The following is a 22,660-nucleotide window of genomic DNA, read 5'->3' on the forward strand; positions in this document are numbered from 1 at the left end:
AGGGGACGGGGAGGGATGAAGGGAAGGGAGGGCTGAGGGGCGGGCGGGAAAATGACGGCAGGTCAAAAGGTAACGGTACGGAAGTTACAGGGGAAAATACGATCGCTGCTAGTCCGGTTGGAACGCGGTCGGCGCACCCGACCTCCCACACCCAATACAATCCAAGGGGGACTAAACGGAGGGTGGAGCGGAGCGCAGACCCTGCGGCCAGACTCTGTCGAAACCCTTACAGAGGAGGGAACTCGATGGTACTTTCTGAATGATGAACTGCACAGCAAGCAGCTGAAAGCCAAGGGAGATAAAGGAAGATGACCTGCTGTTGAACCAGCAACCATGACGGAATCACTCCCCTTGGACTGACATGTGTCCCCATCCCAAGGTTACCTCAGATACTATACTGAGATACCTGCCCCCAAGGTACAACCACTCATCGAGTAAGATGTAAGACTAAAGTCACTCAAGCTTCACCTAAATGAAAGAAATAGTATAACAGTAAGTTAAGAAAGTGGAGAAGTTGAGGAAAACTGCATCGTAACTTCTGGGATCAGTCGATGGGCTGAACGTGTCTTCTCCCCCATAGGTACGCATTAAGAGCCATTGTCTATGCACACTGAATGATTATCTTGAGCTAACTTTTGTTAGGGATTAGAGCTTGTTAGTATGTTGCTTTGAATTGGTATATTGCTTTAAATATGTTTTCGTAGTCAGATACTATCACTGGCAGTCCTCGAACCTTATCCTGTAACGATCTTATTAATAAAGAGTGCTGTTCTGTAACCTGTTAATGTGAGTCCTTCAAGAGCACTGGCACTCACTGGCAGTGAGTAAACGTGTGGAGACCCAGGAGGTGGTCTTGCTGGTGTGTGACCCTGAGCAAGTCAGTCAAACCTCCCTTCGATCTGACAGACTGCTCAGTGAAGAGTCCAGCACTGACAGGCTGGTTGGGCACAGGGGCCTCGGCTTTCCTGGGGCACTGACAGACTATTCAAACATTAAGGGTTTGAGAAAAATCTCCCCTTTTCATGTGACAGGCAGGGATGGCTGAGGGACAGGAGTGGCTGAGGGGCAGCCTGAATGAAGCGTGGAGCTGCAGCGGGAGGCACTGGCCGGTGGGGCAGGGGCAGCGCCACACTGTATCCCACAGGGAATGGCAGCTGTACTGGCAGCCACGGAGCTCAGCGCTGGCTGTGAAACTGGCCTGGCAACCAGGTGAAAATCTGGCACTGAGGAGAGAGTGCCCTGGGTTCTGTGGAGGAGTGACAAATAGGTGTGTGGGAAAAAAGAGCCATTCCCTGGTTATCCAAGTCTCTCTTTCAGTCCGTGTGTCTTGTGAATGGGGATATTCCTGGAAGATTGTTCTTTTTGTTGTAGCATCCCAAAGAGGTGGAGGTGGGAAATGTTTAGTCCAGCCCCACTGCTTGCACAGGGCCACTCAGAGCCAGTTGTTCAGAAACATATCCAGGTAGCTTTTAAATATCATTAAAGATAGAGATTCTGAACCATCACTTATCTGGGCAACCTCAGTGCTTGCAGTGTTTCCCGATATTAAGATGGAACCTCATGTATTTCAGTCTGTGTACACTTGCCTCTGGTCCTGTCACTGGGCACCACCAAAAAGAGCCTGACTGTCCTCTTTGCACCCTCTCTTCAGGAATATACGTGTATTGTAAGTGCCCCTTGAGCCTTCTCCAAGCTGCAGTCTCCCAGCTCTCTCAGCCTTTCCTCATAGGAGAGGGGCTCCAGTCGTGCAGACACCAGGATCTTCACCTTGACCTGCTGCTAATGCTTTGCTGGTCAACAGTGTCTGAACATGAGCCAGCAGTGTGCCCAGGTGTCCAAGAAGGCCTGTATCACCAATAGTGTGACCAGCAGGACCAGGGCAGTGATCATCCCCCTGTACTCAGGGGTACTCACAGCACTGGTGAGGCAACACCTTGAATCCTGTGTCTAGTTTTGGGCCCCTCGATTCAGGAAGGACATTGAGGTGCTGGAGCTTGTCTAGAGATGAGCAACAGAGCTGGGGAAGGGTCTGGAGCACAAGTCTTCTGAGGAGCAGCTGAGGGAGTTGGTGTTGTTTGGTCTGGAGAAAAGGATCCGGGGAGGATGATTTAAAAAAAAAAAAAAAGATGATTAAACATCACAATGGATATCCCAGGGAGCTGGTGGAGTCACCGTCCCTGGAGGTGTTTAAGGAAAGGCTGGACGTGGCACTTAGTGCCGTGGCCGAGTGGACACGCTGGTGTTCGGTCACACCTTGGAACCGACGATCCCAGAGGTCTTTCCCAGCCCAGCTCCCGGGCGTTGCTGTCGCTTTAAGGGCCGGCGGGCGGTCCCGTGGTGCACTGCGGCGGGCGCGCGGAGGGAGCGTGGCCGGCTGTGTCCGCGCGCTTGGTGCCGCCGCTGTCCGGAGCTGCGCCGGGCCCGATGCGGCGCTGAGGGGCCGCGACCCCGACCACCACACACCCACCTACCTACGACCCCCCCCGCCGCTGCCGCTCCGGCCCCGCTCCGGCTGGTCCCGCCGCCGCCGCCATGTCTGCGGGGCTTTCTCCTTCGCGGGGGCACCTGGGCTCCGCGGCGGGCCGCCGGCGCGGGGGAGCGGAGGAGCAGGCGGGGGCTTTTCCTTCGGAGCTGCCACGCCGAGGTAACGCGGCGCCCCCCCCGCTTCTGGGCTCGGCCCTGCCCCGCGGCCTGGGGCTGTCGAGCGGGCCCAGCTTGGGCCCGTGCGTGTGTGAGGGAGCGGGTCAGTGCCGGGGGGTCGCAGGGCCCGCGCTCGGCGCTTCGCCCGCCCCCGGAAGGGCCGCACGGCCCTCGGTGCATCGTGTCTGCCTCGGCCCTCCCGACTCCTCCGCTTCCCAGGCTGCGCCTTCAGTACAGCGTAGGGAGCGATCTGTTCAGCAGCTCGTAGGAAAGGGAGCTGCTCTTCTCTTTTCGCTTTGTTTTGGCCCTGGGTGCCTCCCTTCGCGGTTCTTCCTGCCGTCCTGAGCGCAGGATGTACATCAGATGCGTATCCAGGTGCTTCTTGGCAGTCAGCCTGAGCTTGTGTGTGCGGTACGAAGCTTGTTGGTGTTGAAACCCTAATGTATAGTATTGAAAGGTGAAATTCCATATATCTTTGCGAAGTTAGGTTCGACCTCGTGCTCTCCGATAGAACCTTGCATTTTTGTAGAGTTTCTCGGAGTAAAAGGAGCACTTTGATGTGCATGTGGCATACAGCAGGCTCTGGACTAAAAGCGTTAGATTTAGGTTTCTCAGAATACCTGGTAAAAGTAAAGGTAAGGAAGGAAAGTCTTGTTGCTGGTTTTTCCACCCTTTTCTATTTCTTTACGCACAACTGTACTAGCAGAGACTGTTTATTGTGACCAGCTTGCTGCTGTGCCTCAGTTGAAGATTAGGGCTGTCGTAGGGCTTTGCATTAGAGTATTTCCCAAATGTGATCAGGCAGAATTGATCACTGCAGTGTAAACTAAGCAAATAGGGTGGGCTATTCAGGTAAAGGGAACTTTACCTGAAGCAGATGTATTTGGAAACACTGGTCAGAAGTGTCAGGAATTAGCATTGTGAGGGGAAGGGACAAGAACATCTGGATCTGAAGCCCATATGAGAAGGAACAAGTTTTTTGAGGCCCTCGTAATACTGTAAATTTTGTGGTCATTACACGTTGGTGACTTTTCTTGTGTTACCTGTGCTTGGTTTTGCTGGGAGGGTTTGTTTAGGGTTTTGTGTGTTTTGGGTTTTTTAATTGATATTTGTTTATTTTAATTCTCACAGTAAAGCTTATATGAACTTGGTAAAGAGTTTAGATTTCTTTTGCTTCATGCTTTTTTAATACAGGTTTCCTGTGATTAAAATGAGCAAGTTAAAATAATATTTATTTATTCAAAAGCAATTTTCTAAATGTACTGAAACAAGGCAAGCTCTTTTGTCTTGTTGATCTGCATTTGTTAAAAACTGCCTATTGAATTTAAATATCTTTGGTGATTTGTTTGGTTTTTTTTTTTTTGTTCTAGCTGACACTTTTATCTCTTAAAAAAAGCTTAATAGGTACTAATTAATAGCAGTATAGCACTCTGTATTTTTATTAATTTGTTTATTCTTACAAACAGGGCCAGTCTTCAGGGCTGTTGGTCAAGGAGTGTCATAGAGGAAGAGGGCTTTTTACTGCTCTTTGAACATCCCTCTGAACTGATTTGCTTCAGAGTACATTTGAGACTATAAGAAGCTGTTCTTCTTCTGGGTTGGATCTAAGATGGTATTACCAGGTGTTGGGAGAAAAGGGGCTTTATTGTCTAGTCCAAGCATAAATGTTGCTCATCAGTGTGATGAGTCCAAGATTATATTCTGTTGGCCCAAAGTCTCTATGACATGCCAACCCCTCTAATTCCTGCATTGTACAGACAGCCGTTCAGGTACTTACACGCTTTCTTAATTGATGTTCTCTTGTATGTTTTAGCCAGGTACAGTGCTTTGTTCTAGGTCTAAAATTGGTTAAGACTTGACTAGAGTGACCCAAGCTCCTCTTCCTTCCATCTGTGGGGAGTAGATAGTCCTTCTGGCCCATGCTTTCTCCTACTGCTGAAAATGCTGCCATTGCTTTGTTCTTACGTTTTGAATCTTTCTATCTTAAAATCCAAGCAAAATGCCACTTCATTTTATTTGGTTTGGTTTTGGTTCGGGGGTTTTTTTTGTCCTCTTGTAGAGCTGAATTGCATAGTTTGTATCTTAGCTTTCTTCTACTGGAATGCTAAAACGAGAAAATTCTTCACAGAAGAGTCGTCTTTTCCTGGACTGGAAGAAGTTGAGAAACATAAACTCTTGACTAGGGAGAGAAGCACCGTGTTATGTGTTCAAGTTTGCAAGCAGTTAGGTCATGATACTGAAGTTTGGTATGTTGAAATTTTGGGAGTAAACAAAGCTGAAATGCTTTGAATCCCGTGGGACACCTAGGCACGGTGGGTCTGTGTCTTTCTAAACTCCTTGGCTATTCTGCTTCCCAAATGACTTCTTTAAGAATAGCTCCCACCTAGATTCTGAACTTGCAACCAACTTTTACTGGGCTTGCCGTAAGTGGTTTTGTAGATGGCTTGAAAAGTTCTAATGCAAAAGCTTATAGCCCTTTTTTTTAAGGATTTACTTTTGGGTTTAACTTATGTTAGGAACTGCCTTCATACAAAAGGAGAGAAGAGATAAAGGAACAGTGAGAGAATACTGAACACTTGAAACATAAAAGATTCCTTGACAGCTGTTGCCTGGAAGTCTAAATTGCATTTTGTTTCAGTGCTACTGTTGTACTTTTGCAAAATGTGTCTAAGTTAGAGAAGACTTACCTTGTTTCTGAAAGGACTCACAGATGGGAGCAGGAAGTTACTGCAAATATATTATTCACCCGATCTTTCGTCAATTAAGAACAAAATTTTTAAAATCATAGACTCATCTGGCTGTGATTGGAGATAATAATGATTATTGTGTTCTCCTGTGTTTTGTACAATGACAGTCTGTTCTGTGCTAAATGTAAAACTTGGTCTCTACTTGGCATGAAACCTCTAAAATGCATAGTTACCCAAAAGAAATTAAAAATGCTTAATTTTCCTAGTGATGACTGATCTCTGATTCTTTCCATCCCTTCACCTGTGAAAATAGCTCTGGAAGCTTATTTCTGTAACTTTCTGACACGTAGACAGAAAAGAAAGAATGGTAGGCATGGGTCCTCTGTGGTTGGCACCTGTGTAAAAGGATAGTGTTTTGGTTAGAAAATTAATTCATACTTCAGTGTATTTTGATGGTAAGATAGGGCAAAGTTGTGCTATTGCTGTGTATGGTTCTGTGTCGCTGCTTATCACTTAAGAAAGACAGAAAGCAACACTGAGGTTTCTGGTCAGAGGTAACTAACTGGACTTGTAACCTGCTTTGAAAAGATCTTCCAGATTTGTTGTCATCTTTGTGCTTCCTCTAGCACTTGTTCCCCCATTTCAGTGGAACAGGGAGAATAATCAGGCAGAACTAATGAGATGATCTAACAGAGAAAAGTTGAAATTTCCCACTGGTCTAGCAAGATCTATCAGTTCAGCAGGAGTTGAACAAATGCTGGAGTTAGTGTCAGGGAAGCAGTGGGAGTTTGAGAGCTGTGGAAGGAAAAAGGGAAATGGGCTTCCTCTTTCTGTTTGTGAGCAGAAAGTGAGCTTGAACTCTGTCTTGCACAACTGGGTTGTTTGTGGTTTGAGAAAGTGAATGATGGCATTTCAAAGAAATTGAAATGAGGGGTGGTGGTGGATGTTTTCATTTGGAAATATAATTATTGCTAATAGTCTTATTTTGTAATAGCTCAACAGGAGGACTTAATTTTGGAACTCTGGGCTCTTCCACTGCTACAGCAACTACATCGGCTCCTTCAGTGGGCTTTGGGAGTGGAATTTTTGGATCAAAATCAACCACTGGCTTTACACTAGGAAGCACCAGTACAGGTAGAAAAGAATTCTTGTACAGCAGAAATTTGATTCAACAGTAAAAAAATAAATTCTATGTCCACAAAAACTGGGTCATTATAACGTGTTTACTATTTTACAGAAGTTCCATAGCTCTGAGTATTACTTACATAGTTCTGTAAAACAGTTTAATTGAGCAGTTTAAATTTATTGTGCATCATGCAGTACCAGTGCTGCAGAAACACAAATGCAATTACCAGAAAATTGCCTGGGCTATGTGTAAATTGTTCCATAATTTGGATCCTGATGTTTTTTAGAAATCTAAGTCTTGAGTCCTAAGTCCAGGATGCTCAAAGTTATGATGTAAGAATGAGTTGTATTTTGAACTAAAAAATATTTTAAAACATTTTGAAATTGTTAGCATTTGTAATGCAGTAAATGTAATCCTACAGTAGTAAACATTTCTTGGTTTGTACAACCCCCTTTGTTGGGGGTTTTTAATGTTAGCAATACACATGAAGAAATTGAATAGTATTTTCTTAGGTCTCTAATTCAGCCTATAAACAGACAGCTTCTTATAGGAGTAACGGAGTGCAAAAGAGTAGAACTTCTCTGACTGGAAGTATTTTTCTTCAGCCATCAAGCAGACATAATATATTTTACTTTGGCTCCAATATTGCTAGACAAAGTGGTCTTTTTCTTCTTGTATGCTGCTATGAGTAGATAGGGAAAGTTCTAAGAACCAATCTACTATAAAATAAATTAAGCAGTAGACTGAAAGCCTGTATTAATGTGGTTGGCTACATTGGGTAATTTTCTTTTAGCTGTCAATGACTCTTTTGATATTCTAATCAGATGGTTTTTAAAATATGAGATGGTGTAACACTGTATTCAGAATAATCTCTTTAAGTTACCAGTAGGGCAGAACCCTAAACTGAGACACAGGATTTTACAAGGAGTTTGGACTCTATAATCCTCTTTATTATACTGTAAATCTACTGGCTTACATGCTGATGTTATACACTACTGTATGACTGAAAAAAATACTTGATGGAATTACTAGTTTCCATTTTTTTACCTTCATTTGTTTGAAGTTTCATGCAATTCGCTATTCTGCTGTGTTAAAATCAACTTCATTGGTAGCAGTTTCTTATAAAGAAAAATGTTTTTTAAAGTCAGTTATGCTTTGATTTGTGCTGCTGGTGCTTACAAATACTGTTTTCTGTGTTAGTGTTTTATTTTAAGCACACTACAGAAGAAAACTTGTATAATAGTTGTCCCATAATGTTGCATTATTTCAGTGTTTTGTTTCATGTTTGTTATTGTCATAACTTCTCTGTGGTCTTCAATTACTCTTCTTACTCTATTTATTTGTTCTCATTCTTAAAGCCGGAACAGCAACAACTATTGCTACAGGACTGACACTAGGTAAGGAGGTCATTTGTATTTTAATGTTATACAGACACAAGAAAACCTCAGGAGGTAGATCTTTCTTGTAATGCAGAGTTAGTGATCATATCTGAGCATGTATATGCCAGCCCAAAAGTTAAGGCTGCAAACCAGAGTGAGGCCCTGCACTTCTGGACACTGTTTCTTGTTAAAGGGTTATTCAATTCCTGTACAAGAGTCACAGTGAAAAGTTAGACTTTGTTTTTATGTTCCCCTAATGAACTTCATCCTTCAGCAGAGGGAAGGTAGAATATGTTATCAAAGAATTATTAATACAGAATTTCTTGGTCTAACGAACTCTGTGTGAACAGGTCTGTTTGGTAATTATCTCTTTTAGAAGAATAAAGAGGGTTGAACTGGAACAGACTTTGAGAATATTTTTGGTTTCTCTGATGCACCTGGGGTGACTGTTTTTCAGCTGTCATTACAAATACGGGAATACGTGGGTTGTTGTTGGGTTGTTTTGTTTCGCATTTGGGTTTTTTTTCTTTTTAAACATGGGCTGCTGAGGTCTGAAGAGTAACTGAGCTTGAGTACTACAAATGTTGGGGATGGGGGTGGTGCTACAAGACTCACCGAAGTCAAAGAACTTAGGAAGCCGTACTATAAATAAATAGGAAAAATAGTGTTGAACAAAGAAGCAAATGAAATGGGCAGAAGAAGGGAGGAGCAGCTGTTAACCCAGAAGAGACTGTTTGATGCATGGAAGCCAGTACTATGGACATGACCATTAATTCTTTTCAATAGCTGAATGAAATGATTTAATCCAAAACAAACAACAGTTACTGAGAATACAAACAATGTGTTTGCTGTTGTGGTTTCTGGATGTATGTGCACACTCCTCTTTTACTTTGGAGTATGGATTCTAGAATGTGAAATGTGTTCCTACCATGAAAACAGCACAAAGTGGGAACTTTTATTTATTTTACTTTAGAAGTGTTCAAAAGCAAAGTTTGTGGCAATAACATCCCAACAAGTTTTCCTTGTTTGCAAATTGAAAGGATATGTGCATTCATTTTGGTATGCACATCCAATTGAGAATTTTTACTCTGTGTTTTGAGCAGTATTGTTTATAGCTCCAATTACCTATATTTGCATCATCTACTAGATACTCTTGGTGGAAGCTCTTTTTTTTTTTTTTTGTTACAGTTTTTTTAGATTGCCACTAGATATAATTGCCAGTCCATGATTAAAGCCTATTGGATCCCTATTAATTCTGGAGCTAAAAATGCCTGTGCAATTGATGTAAGCGTCTGAAATTTATTTGAAAGCGCTGTGGGGATATTTTACGTGATGCAAGTGATCTTGCACACTGTGGTGCTCACGATGGTTAAATGGGAAGAATGCAGAAAAGATGGTGAATTTAGCATTCATTCTCAAACAGAATGTTCCAAGAGCAATAATTGGTTTTGGGTTTCTTTTAGGCACGCCTGCCACCACATCAGCAGCTACTACAGGCTTTAGTTTAGGTTTCAACAAACCTGCAGCTTCAGCCACACCATTTGCTTTACCTGTTACTTCTACCTCAGCGGGTGGCCTGTCATTATCATCTGCTCTTACATCAACTCCTGCTGCAGGTAGGAAAATGTTTAGGGGTTTGGGGGGGTTTTGTTTGCTTTTTTTAACAGGAAATCTCTATTGTAAAACAGTTCTATGTTTTTTTTTTCATTATTTACATAATTTTATGGTCCTTAAATGAAAAGGTTCAATGGGCTTCTTGAGTTCTAAATTTGAGTACTCTAATACAGATAGAATTATGGCCAGTATGCCAGGTGATGTAGACACTATATAATCTAAGTCATTAGAATTGTAGCAAGAGTTACGAAGAACAATAGCTGTTCGTCACGTAAAATCATCTTTCATATTGTTAACTCCAGGCTGAAAGCTTCCTGCTTTCAACAGCTGTGAAGTCTGAAAAATGTCTGCCTATTGCAGATGGCCTGAAATGGTTGACTAGTAGCAGAAATAAGTTTTTTTCCAAATTACTTCTCGTACTGATGTACACCTGCTGTCATATTTAACTCAGCTGAACTGCACCATGCATGATAATAATTTAGACTGGAGTTCATTTTTCTTAGCCTTAGGAGACTGCATTTGAGCTCAACTATCTGTGCCCTCTGTGCTCTGTCCCTTTATGCTTATGGTCTTTCTCTACTTGATTCTTCTCTCTCCTACCAAAAGCTGGGATGCTTAATTTCAGAAGATAGCTCAAACTACCATGAAAATGTTCTTGTATCATGTGTCTTGTGTAAATATTTTAATGCTAAGCATAAACATTAAAATTTCAGCATTTTAGTATAAAAATCAGTAGCATTTATGGGTTCCATTATGCTGTAAAATAAATTCTGTGCCAGATTCTAGGTTCTCTAGTGTTCAGGGGGACTGCCAAAATTTCTGTATAGTTGCAGGTAAATATAGACTGATCAGGGTTATGTGGTCGTATAACAAAATAACATATAATTAAAAGTCTATGGCTGTGGTTGAAGAATCTGAAGGAAATAAAAATGTCTGAGTTTATTATCCAATTATGATGAACATGCTGTTCAGACCTTTCAGTTATTTGAGATTGTCTATGGACACATTTGAATGCAGTGTCTGCATGAAGCTGGTTTCCTTTCTCTGCAGGAACTACTGGCTTTACATTAAATTTGGGTGGCACAACTGCTCCAACTACAACTGCTTCCACAGGCCTTTCCTTAGGAGGAGCCTTAGCAGGTTTAGGAGGTTCACTCTTCCAGAATACAAGCACAGCAGCAACAGGTAAGTTAGTTTTTTTGCTCCTTCTGTCTCAAAACACTGAAATTTAGTGTGTGATTGTACAAATTCATAACTTAAGTTTATACAAAGTCTTAATCCTGCGGAATTGTAATTTTTAACAGTGCTATGGTTAAGAACAGTGTTGCTGTCCATGGACAATAAAAATTAAATCTGAAATAATTGTCTCCTTTCTTATTCTTAAATGTGTTTGTACTTAATACTTTTTTAAAATGAAAATGCAAGGAAATCTTTGTCGTTGTCATAATTGACTCAAGGAAGTTGCTCGTATATGGGAGAGGGCAATGATACAAAAATATCTATAACTGGAGAAGTTGAAAGCTCCTTATTTTGGTGGGTTTTGGTCTGAATAAAATCTTTTACTGTTAATGTTGTCATTTCATGGCTTCCTGTTTTTTTCAGCTCTAGAGGAAGAATTTGTGCTTTGTTGTAGTTTTGGTAACACTGCTCTTAAATGAAACAGAAAGATAGTTATGCCATCATAGAATGGTTTGGGTTGGAAGAGACTTTAATGATCATCTAGTTCCAACCACCCTGCCAAGGGCCGGAATGCCATCCACTGGACCAGGTTGTTCATGGCCCCATCCAGCCTGACCTGGAACACTTCCATAGATGGGGCATCCACAACTTGTCTGGGCAACCTGTGCCAGTGCCTCACCATGCTCACAGTAAAGATTTCTTTCTAATATCTAATCTAAACTTACTCTTTCAGTTTGAAGCCATTCCCACTACCCTGTCACTATCTGCCCCTGTAAAAAGTCACTCTCCCTCTTTTTTTTTTTTTTTTTTTTTTTTTAAGCCTCCTTTGGAAGGCCACAGCGAGGCCTCCCTGGAGCTGCCTTATCTCTAAGCTGAACAACCCCAGCTCTCTCAGACTGTCTTCATAGGAGAAGTGCTCCAGCTTTCTGAGCATCTCTCTAACCCTCTGGGCTCACTCCAACAGGTTCGTGTATTTCTCATGCTGAGGACCCCATAGCTGGATGCAGCATTCCAGGTGGGGTCCCATGAGGGCAGAGCAGAGAGGCAGAATCACCTCCCTCAACCTGCTGGCCGTGCTGCTTTTGATGCAGCCCTAGGATATGATTAGCTTTCTGGGCTGCAAGCACACACTGTTGGCTCATGTCCAGCTTTCCATCCACAAGAGTTCCCAAGTCTTTCTCCTTGGCGCTGCTCTCAATGGGTTCTCCCGATCTGTATTCCAGTCTGGGATTTCTCCCGAACTAGGTGTAACACCTTGCACTTCATGAGGTTCTCATGGACCTAATTCTCAAGCTCATCCGGGTCTCTCTGGATGGCATCCCTTCCTGCTGTTGTGTCAGCTGTACTGCTCAGCTTCATGTCCTCTGCAGACTTGCTGAGGGTGCACTTGATCCCACTGCCTGTGTCACTGGTGAAGATATTGAAGAGTACCAGTCCCAAGACAGAGCCTTGAGGGACACCACTCATCACTGGCCTCAGTTTGGACATAGAGCCATTGACCATACCTCTGGCTGCATCCATCCAGCCAATTCCTTATCCACCGAATAGTCCACCCTTCAAATCCATGCTTCCAATTTGGAGATAAGGATGTTGCTTGGGACCATGTCAAAGGTCCCAGACAGAAGTCTAGGTAGATGACAACAGTCAGTCTTACCTTGTCATCAGTTGCAGTCACTCCTTCATGGAAGGCCCCCAGACTGGTCAGGCACAATTTGCCTTTAGTGAAGCCATACTGTCTGTCTCAAACTGCCTCCTTGTCTTGCATGTGCCTTAACATTGCTTCCATGAGGGTCTGCTCCATGACTTTTCCAGGCACAGAGGTGAGGCTCAGTGGTTTGTAGTTCCCCAGGTCTTCCTGTCTCACCTTTTTAAGAATAGGAGCGATGTTTCCCTTTTCCAATCACCGGGGACTTTGCCTGACCACCGTGACTTTTCAGACGTGATGAAGAGTGTCCTGGCAACATCATCAGTGAGTTCCCTCAGGATCCTGGGATGCATATTATCACAGACTTATGGCTATTCAGCTTCATCAAGTGGGCTCAAACTGGCTCTTTGTTAAAGTTAGTGATCTAATTAGTTACCAAGTAACATGAAGAAATTGCATAAAACACTTATGTAAAGTTGTATGAAACTTCATGCAGTTTGTTTTCTTCTCTGCTTATTTTGCATATTTTTCAATCCAAGTGTAAATGGACGCTGAAACTGTGAGCAAGTTTATATATGCTTTTAGTTTAAAATAAGTTTGAATTATCAACACTTGAAGTGCAAAAATGCTGTTTGGATTTTTTTATAGGACTTGGGCAGAATGCTTTGGGTTTGACTCTAGGCACAACTGCGGCTCCTTCAACTACTGCCAATGAAGGTCTTGGTGGCATTGACTTTAGTAGTTCTTCAGACAAAAAGAGTAAGTTTTTTTAAAAATATTCTTTTTTTTTTAATTGAGAGAATTGTCAGAACGCTACGGCAAAGACACCATTTCATTGTGTGAGGAGTGGGGAATTGAAGCTGTCGACTTTTAATTTCCTCTTCCTTACAAGGCATTTCAGTTAAATTCATTCTTTGATATTGTGCTTGTACAGAAGAACAAGATCTTGTGTGCAAATGCAATGTAATGTAAATGAACTTATTTATGTAAAGATAAGTGTAGGCTAGTGTCATGCTTGAGAACCAGGATCTCAACCCTTTAGCTTTCGGGGAGTGAAGACTCACAGGGCTGCTCGCTGGTCGCAGGTTTCTAAAGAGCTCTATGTCAGATTGTCACTAGAGGGAGGAACAGAGCTGTTTAAGTAGTGCTAATATGTACTGCTTTGAAATCAGCATTCTCCAGCTGTAAAAGATCTTAAACTTGGTTTCTTCTTTTGAAAGCCTGCACAATTAAAATGGACTAATTTTACTTGTTATTCTTCAAATCTGTGTTTCTGATGGTGCATAGTTCTATTTGATACGTTCTATCCAGATTGTTATAACAAGTTACAAAAACTTCTGTGGTAGCTTCAAAATACTTAAGTAAGGAACTATTGAGCATTGATATGTGGACACTTAATAATTGCTTTTATACTTCCAGAGTAAGCTTAACTAAAGCTGATTCTAAAATGTGCATTTTCTCTGGTGAATCAGAGCTGTTAATTTAATTTCTTGATTTCGTTCAGGAGTGAAATTTTGAATTGGGTATGCCAATAGCTAAAAGAGAAAAAAAAATATAGAAACTCTATGAAACCACTTTTGCAGAGTAACATAAGTTGTGGAGAGAGAGGTCTCCTTACTTGTAGAAGAGAGGGCATATTGTCTGTCCAAAGTGGAGTGCTCTGCATGATGCTGTTTTTGGTGTTTATTACCGAAACTGGGAGTGGTGAAAAGCTTTGATTCCTGTGTACTTGTGGGATTTCCATTACTATAATACTGGGATATCACAACACTTCCATAACATACAAGTGTCATGAAATGAGGACCAGAGAACCACAGACTCAAAATCTGCTTTGGTAGTAGTGTTGTTTTGTTCATCTCTTCGGGGAGAAACTTGTGTGAGCATCTGAATTGTCCTATATATTGAAGAGTGGAACTGTGTCAGTTGGACTGTCAGGATAAGCAGAGATCTCTTAGCTAAGCAGTGGGAAATGTCAAAGGAGACTGTTTTTTGTGGTTTTGTTTTAATTTAGCAGTGTTTCTCATAATGGCTAGTGCTGGCTTAAGCAGCCCTGACAAATATCCCTATTTAGGTGCTGCTATTTAGTTCTGTCAGTATACTTGTTAGTACTACTATATGAGGAACTGTGTTAAGGTTTGAGAGTGGTGGTTTCTATGATTTTGAGGTTTTTATTTCTTTTTCCTCATGAAAAAAGGAAGCAGGAGATGTGGCTAGCAAAGAAAAGTGCCCTAGGAATCCCAGGGCAGATAGGGACTAGCACCTATGTTCTCTCCTCTGCAATTGGTTATAAAAGCTTTTCCTTCTAAAAACTGACTGTCCTGTATTTCTTTAAAATATGGTTGCAGGAAAAAAAAAGCTGTTCTAATTTTTACTCACATATTGCTAAAAGAATGTTAAAAAAATGTAAAATCTGAAGCACTTGCTTGCCCAGAAAGTAGCAAAATCTGATTTCAAATCTGCATGTTTTACTTTATAAGTATTGTCCTGATGTACAGCAACAACAAAACAAACAAAAAAAAAGAGAAAAAGGTGGCTGGAGAAAGCAAAGCATATTTAGTTTCCTGCCTAATTTTTCAGTTATCAGCAGAGAAAGTCCTAAATTCTGGTGTTTATCCCTCCCACTTTTTTTTCCTCCCAACTTGCTATAGATTATTTTTTTTTCCCTTAGCAAAAGGCATAAGGAATGGTTGTGAGTGCAGGATCTCTAATGTACTGGGTGACAGTCTGTAGACAGTTCAAGTAGATGTTGCTTCCAAAACTAGTAGTTACTCCTGGTAGGAGCACCTGACTTGTGCAACAGTTTGTGGCACTAGCATTAGCTGCATAGCTACTTTCTGTCTTGGTGGCACTGAGAGTGAAGACAGAACGTGAACTGGATCCAGCTGAAGATGAAGCCAGTTTCTTGGCTTTCTGAGTGAGTGTTCTTCCTAGCAGACTGCTGTGGTATGGGATGCAATTACTGTCCTTGGCCATAACTAGAAATAGTCATGATCTGTGTTATTCATGATACTGTTTTCAGCTGTGTTCTGTCACTCAGAGGCATTTGGCATCTTGGTCCACAGATGTGTGATTTGGAGTGTGCAGGTGGTAGATAAGCAGTAACATCTTCAGTTCTGTAAAACCTCATTACTGAAGTAGCAGAATTCTTAGGGAACTGCAGCAGGCAAACGTTCATTACCTTTGTATTTGAGAGGAAAGTGCTGCTGCTGAATTTAAATACTTGAATGTTTCGTGGGTGCAGGTCTAAGTGAGTTGTGGTTGCATAAACAGGAACAGATTTCTTATGCAACTGCAGTTGTTTATGCATTTGTAGTGACTTACATAGTGCCAAAAGATGTTTTGTGTTACTCGATGTGCCAAGAAATTAGCACCTCAACTGTTGAAGCATTGGTTGTGAAAAGACAGTTATCTGTGAAGGGGGTGTAAATTAAATCTTTCTTTTATGGCTAGTCTAATCTGTTCTGCTTATCAAGAGAAACCAAGCAGATGTAGTCATTAGTTCTTCCCTAAAATCTTATTAAGGTTGTTTTGTTTGTTCTTCGAAGCTTTATTTCTGACCTACAGTTTTTATTTTTCTAGGTGATAAAACAGGAACAAGACCAGAGTAAGTGTCAGATTTTCTTTGCAGTCCATGTCTTATTAGAAAACAACTAAAAACAATTTTAGCTTTTCTACTGATTTGATATTGAAAAAAGAGTAGATGTATATAACCAACATTTGCAGTATGAGCAATTTAGTAGTGTTGGTTTGTCATTTTAAGTGTGGCAATTCTTCCTTTAAATGCTTATTTGGCAGCTGCTGTAGGCTGATCATCTGCTCTGAAAAATGGTTTCTGCAAATGTGTATAATGATTACACCGCAAGCTTGGACCCTGGCTTAGTATCAGTAGTGTGCATTAATCCTAATCATTCCTAGCTGCAACATTTGTGCAGTGGGTGCAGAACTAATCACTCAATTGAATGATTTAGTGATATTTGGTAGTTATGCAAAAATGTTTGGCAATATGAAAACGCCATCTAAACATTCATTGTCTCTCATAGAGATAACAAAGCACTGAAGGATGAAAATCTACCTCCAGTAATCTGTCAAGATGTAGAAAATCTACAGTAAGTAGTGGTTTTTATTTGTGATAATTGATTAGCTGAAGTACTGTTGATGCTCTGTCAGGAACACCCTACGGGAGGCTGCATGGAGCCCAAGGCCTTTTGACAGGTCAACTTTGAGAACAGAGTAGATGGGTAATTCTATAGCTGAAGTCTTAGTCTGGCTTTTTTTCAATCTCTCTTTTTCATGCATTTATGCAAATGGGCCTGCCCAACAATATGCCCTTAGAATCTTAGCCATCTCTCTCTAGGAGTATTAAGCTTGTTGCACATGTATAGTTAGTATTGAACCTTATGTCCATATTGCATGTGTATTGTGGCTCCCATATGGAGTAGAGAACTGCAAAAGAGCCTTCCCTCGGGCAGGGAGGGAATGCGTTGTAGACTTGGCTGCATGTCACTGTATTTGTGAGTTCAAAATAGTAATTGCTTTTATATAGATGCTATATATTACTACATATATATAGCATTAAAAATATCTTTGTCATTCAGCATAACATGTTTAAACACTTGCTATTTGAAGTTAAGGGTTTGGGGGCGGGGTTTGTTTTCGTTTCTGTTTTGTACTTTTACAGTATTAGCATGCTAGGAGTTAAGATAGTACTGTGCCATACAGTAATTTTACTGTTCAGTACTTGGTTTTGAAAAAAACAGTAGCTGTTTAAGTAATGTGACCAAGAGGTAAACAGTTGGGTACTTCAGATTCAATATGTTATGTTTATTTCTTCTTCACCCCCCTCTTTTTACCTTCCCCAGGAAATTTGTGAAAGAACAAAAGCAAGTTCAGGAAGAAATTAGTAGAATGTCCTCTAAAGCAATGCTTAAAGTACAAGAAGATATTAAAGCTTTGAAACAGCTTCTGTCTGTAGTTGCCAGTGGATTACAGAGAAACACTCTTAATATTGACAAGCTGAAAGTTGAAACTGCACAGGTATAAATGAATATAAATTTTGTTATGTAGAGTTTGTATGTTGATTGTTTCATGGAGGATAACTAGCCTTCTTTATCAGTAAACACATGCATCCAAACTAAAACAGTTGTAAAATGAAAAATTGAATCACTTCTGATCTATTTGAAGTTACCGGGGGAGACTGAAATCTGTGAAGTCAGTATTTTGAGATAAGTACAACAGCAGTAAAAGTGACTTTTATTCAGGAAAGCATTCCTACCTAGCAGAGGCAACAGAAGGGAATGTGTGCCCGCTTTAGTTCGGTGTCAGTAATATATTCAGCTGCTAGTGAAGACACATTTGTAACAACACGCTGAACTCCAGAGCAGCAAAAATGCAAGTATATGTTCTTCTGATGACTTTGAAAATAAATGACCAAACAAAAAAACACCCTATAATATTTCAGGAACCAAAATATCATAATTAGCACTAATTTTCATTTAGTGAACTTGAGTCACAACTCTGTCCACCAGTCTGCATCTTAGCTTTGCAGACAGTTTGAGCTTGAGTTTTGATGCAAATGCTTTTCAGGTGAAGTTCTGTACCACTTTTTATTTCATCTAGCATGTCAAGTATTGCTATACAAATAAGTAATATTTTATTTTAAAGTAAAAACGCTGATGTTTTTTCTGTATTTTATTCTCTAGTTGTGCCTTGCCAACAGTTTTCTGTGAAAACAAAAACTTGTTAATTATATTCTCGTATTTCTGTATGTGATGCAGTTGAGTATAATCACAGAACCAGGCACTGAGAAATTCTTAATGGTAGAGTTATTAGAAATATTAAACAGAAGTGTATGCTGTAATTATCATGCATAACATGATCATTTCCATAGAGAAGTATTTTTCTAAACTAGTTAATATTTTTTTAAAAAAGATAAAATAATCCTTCTTGCTCTGTTTCTTCTCTTTTAGGTGTGTCTTTTAGGTTCCTTGCACTTGAATGTTCCTTTTTTCCCCCCTCTAGTCCTCAGTAATTATAACAATATTTCTGAAGTACAATAGAAGGATCTAATCTCTGACAGCTTAGTGTAATATTTTCTCAACTTTTGAGTGCTTAAAGTGCTTTCAGTATGTGCTATCTTTTTTTCCTTCCCCAAACTTCTGTTAGTATTTGCAATTCTCCAACTTTCTAGCAGTCTGTTCTTTGGAGAAATTCTGGTCAGATTCTATCACGATTTTAACATAAATATATGAAGAAAATACTTTATGTGAACGAATAGTAGAGTCCTAGCTATTTTTCTTTTTGAACACTTCATACAGAACCTTATATTTTATTAATTTTCCCTATTTATTTAGGAGCTAAAGAATGCAGAAATAGCATTACGAACTCAGAAAACTCCTCCTGGTCTTCAGCACGAAAATACAGCCCCAGCAGAGTGAGTTGCTGTTATTTGTAAAAATAGACAATGATACAGCTTGAAGAAGAGAAGAAATGAGGAGACCTTTTGCAGCCTTTCAGTACTTAAAAGGGGCTTGTAGAAAAGACAGGGACAGACTTTTTAGGGGACCTATTAAAACAAGGGGTAATGATTTTAAATTGAAGAGGGTAGATTCAGACTAGATATAAGGAAAAACTTTTACGATGAGGGTGGTAAAATACTGGAAAAAGTTACCCAAAGAGGTGGTGAATGCTTCATCCTTGAAAACATTCAAGATCAGATTGTACAGAACTCTGAGCAACCTGATCTCATTGAAGATATCCATGCTTATGGGAGAGGATTTGGAAGGGACCTTTCAAGGTCATCTAGTTCAACCTAACCATTCTGTGATTCTGTGAACTTATTACAATTTTTTTCTGCTTCTTGTAGCATGGAGTGCTTCATAGAATCAGTGTTTTCTTTCTGCATTTAATTTATCTCAGTGTCTTAGACTTCCAGTAGTAAAGTGATGTCAATAATGTCACAGAACATAACACTGCAATGAATTGAATGAAAATTGGCAGCTAATACAGATCAGATAAAAAGTATTGGCAAAATAATGAAGTATAATTATACAATTTCTTTGATTTACTCATCTAGCTACTTCAGAATCTTGGTCGAACAGTTTGAAGTACAGCTGCAGCAATACAGGCAACAAATAGAAGAACTGGAAAATCATCTTGCTACTCAAGCAAATAATTCACACATAACTCCACAAGGTAAGCATTTCAGTTTTAATCTTTCATACACGAAGAATTAAGCAAACTTATACCTTTAACATAAACTTAGTAATTAATCTCTCTCCTCTCTTGTTATTGTTGGCTTTTCTCATTTAATGTACAGAAATTAGTGTTCAGATGTATTCCTTAGTTCTTCAATGTAAGAATTTGAAATTAAAGGTTAAATTCATAAAGGTTCTTGAGCTTTTGAAGATGGATCCAGTTTCTGAGGTGTGATTTGTAAGCTTGGTTTGTTTTGACATCCACATCTCCCTCCAGCATCTAGGTGATGTCTGGCACCTTCTATCTTGCACTGGGCTGTCTGACCAGGCAAATAGGAGTGCTTCCTCTGCCAGCTCCAGATCAAAATGGGAACTTTTCCTTAGTTTGGAGCCTGTTGGTATTGCCTTCAGCTCTGATTGACTAAGAAAATTTACTCTTGTTTGCTGCCACGTCATTCAATCTTGAGAACACCTTTCTGGTTAAAGAATACTGACCTCTGGACAGTAGTCTTCTACTGTTTGGTTACCATTCCTGTGATCATAGACAGTTTTATCTTTTGGGCCATTTTAGATACAGGTCCTGCAATAAGCAGTGATTTCAAGTGCATGTCTTTCTGTGCTAAATGATATTTGAAAATCTTGCCATCACAGAATGGAACATAAACTATGGACCTTATATGTCAAAAAGAAAGAGGACTGTGTAGACCTAGCTTCCAGAGTAGAAAATCTGCTGAATCCTGAGGGTCCTCTCTTTTTCTGTGTGGCCTTCTTGTTCATCAAGAGTATGAGAGGGATGCCTTCACAGATTTTCCTAAGGTTTTTCAGCAGTTTCTGCTAGAATCTAAAGGTTCCTTGCTTGTGTGGACAAGGCTTAATCTGTTGTGCCAGTATGAGCATACTGTCAACAAATGATGTCAACACTGTATTGCATATGTAGCCTTTACCATACAGGAAAAATGTAGTTTGCCATGCAGGACTCCATGACTCAGAATGTCCTGAAAACTTTGAAGTCTCTAGTATTCAGTATCAATAAATTGCCTCCAGAGTCTTTGGAAACTTGTGGCCAGTCTTCCTAGACACCACTGCCTTCACAACCCTGCAGGGTGGCATGACGCTAATTCCACAGTTTTTTGATTTTATAATGGAGAATTTCCCCTATGGACAGGCAGACATTTTCAGTTCAAGAATCATTGCTAGACCATGCATCTTCAAGAACTTGATAGCTATTATTTGCATTTCAGTCGGTTATATGCATCCTTCAGAGGAAATGCAGCTGATCTTTTTACAATAAAAGACCGCTTCAGCACTCTTCTGTCCTCCACTTTTGTACGTTGCTTCTTTGAGAAAAGCATTTTTTTGTCAGCAGATGCCTCATTTTGTCAAAATCTTTGAGATTTCCCTTTTAATACTAAAATTTTATGTTAGTTGGGTCAATGCCCTGAAAATACTTTCATATCTTTGTAGGACGTGGGATATCCTAAATACAAGACTTTTGTGAGCAAGAAGCTCCCTGTTCTTTCTCTTTGTTTATGATGTGCTTGTGGGTTGAGCTAGATTAAGAGTTCCCATGATGCTTGTTAAAATTATGTCTTTTAAATGTAAATAAATCTTCCGTTCTACTGCTGTCTCTGACAAAATCAACTGAACACTTAATGGTGCTTTAAGTCAGAAAGAGTGGAAAATATATACAAATGCAAGAAAATTTCATTTAAATGTATATAGGTAAAAGCTGATGAGGTGAAAATGTTCTTTTGTAATTGGATAAAGTTAGTTTAAATATTATTTTTTAGCTTTGCAGATGATAGAATCATAGGTAACTATTTACTGTATATATAAAAATAAATCTGAGAAAAGAGTACTTTTCAAAATAAAGTTTGAAGCCTTGTGTCACCCAATTGCTGTAATCCTGTATTTCTTATAGACATTAACTTGTTCACATGCTTGTGCTCTGTGGGTTTTGGGTGAGCTTCTTAATTTAGTATAAATAAATCTTCTGGTAATGAGATTGTCACTTACCAGCCTTTTACATGCCTCTTACAGATTTGTCTATGGCTATGCAGAAAATCTATCAAACATTTGTAGCTTTAGCTGCACAACTTCAATCAATCCATGAAAATGTAAAGGTATGTTGTTTTCACGTGTTCCTGTGTATTTAGTGAAAGGACGCAAGGAGTTGTTTTTTGAAAATATATCTTTAGGTTTTCTTTTTTCTTTTTTTCCCCCTTCTGTTAATTTCACTGCTTCTAAAAATTTTCAAACTGTCCTAGAGAAGTGCTTTGATTAAAAAAGTAACTTTTGTTCAAAACTGAAGTCTAATTTGAAGTATTTACTGGTAGTAATGACAGCAACTGACCACAATCACTTGGGTAACAAAATGTTTTTCATTTAACTCCTTTCCTTATAACTGTTGATCAGTTTTTGAAATGTCTTTGATTTCATGCTTTTATATTTTGATTTTTGCCTAATGACCTCTTGATCTCAAACAAAGATGATTTAAATCTGCTCTTGATCAAATAGGTAATAGGAGAAAAAAAAGTAAGTTTCCATATATAAGATTTTTTAGCATATCAAAGAATTGAGGTTAAAATTGTATTCTGGCTAGTTTAATTTCTTTGAACCTGGATTTCATGGTAAGTTGTATGTATAGAAGGAAAAAAGACTACTGTGAAAAAAATGCTTATGTATCAAAGGTCCTAGTTAGGTCGGTTTTTTTTCCATCATGGACTCTGGCTTGATTTTTCCCATTTACAGTTCTGGAGATGTTGACAAAATGTCACTGTTCTACAATCCATAATTTTTTTGAAAATGTCAGAACCCTTTTTGGTTACAAAAAACAAAACAAACCAACTTGGAGAGGAGTACAAGTGTTTGTTTCTGCTAAGTGACTTCCTTAATGGAAATAGATATCTTAAATCTTATTTCCTTCTCTAAGTTTCTTCTGCAAAGTATTGTTAGTTCTCTAAACATCTGAAACTTTTTACTTTTCCTAAATAAAGCTCAGGAATACTGAGGATCTTGTATGATCTAGATTGCTTTGATGGCATTGCTTCTGTCAGCATAGATACTCACTGGTTTACAGCCACCTGCCATCAGATATTTGTGCTGCTCTTGGTTAACTCTGTTTTGGTAACAGGTATGGAATATGTAAAATACTCCATATTTTTAGCAGAATTACACAAAAAGTGTCCCGAATATCT

At 39.9% G+C, this 22,660-nt stretch overlaps 1 protein-coding gene across 1 annotated transcript in view; it reads left to right on the forward strand.

Moving 5' to 3' along the window:
* Positions 1 to 2,532: 2,532 nt before the first annotated feature.
* NUP58 (nucleoporin 58) overlaps positions 2,533 to 22,660 on the forward strand; it is a 37,548-nt gene continuing 17,420 nt past the window's right edge. The window contains 13 exon segments of the mRNA XM_029960912.1: positions 2,533 to 2,581; positions 2,584 to 2,644; positions 6,322 to 6,461; positions 7,812 to 7,850; positions 9,296 to 9,448; positions 10,497 to 10,631; positions 12,919 to 13,029; positions 15,850 to 15,874; positions 16,311 to 16,376; positions 17,130 to 17,304; positions 18,621 to 18,700; positions 19,343 to 19,461; positions 21,504 to 21,586. Coding sequence (XP_029816772.1) covers positions 2,533 to 2,581; positions 2,584 to 2,644; positions 6,322 to 6,461; positions 7,812 to 7,850; positions 9,296 to 9,448; positions 10,497 to 10,631; positions 12,919 to 13,029; positions 15,850 to 15,874; positions 16,311 to 16,376; positions 17,130 to 17,304; positions 18,621 to 18,700; positions 19,343 to 19,461; positions 21,504 to 21,586 — 1,236 coding nt within the window.

Source organism: Manacus vitellinus, unplaced genomic scaffold (genome assembly GCF_001715985.3).
Source record: "Manacus vitellinus isolate BGI_N305 unplaced genomic scaffold, ASM171598v3 scaffold_2_pilon, whole genome shotgun sequence".
NCBI lineage: Eukaryota > Metazoa > Chordata > Aves > Passeriformes > Pipridae > Manacus > Manacus vitellinus.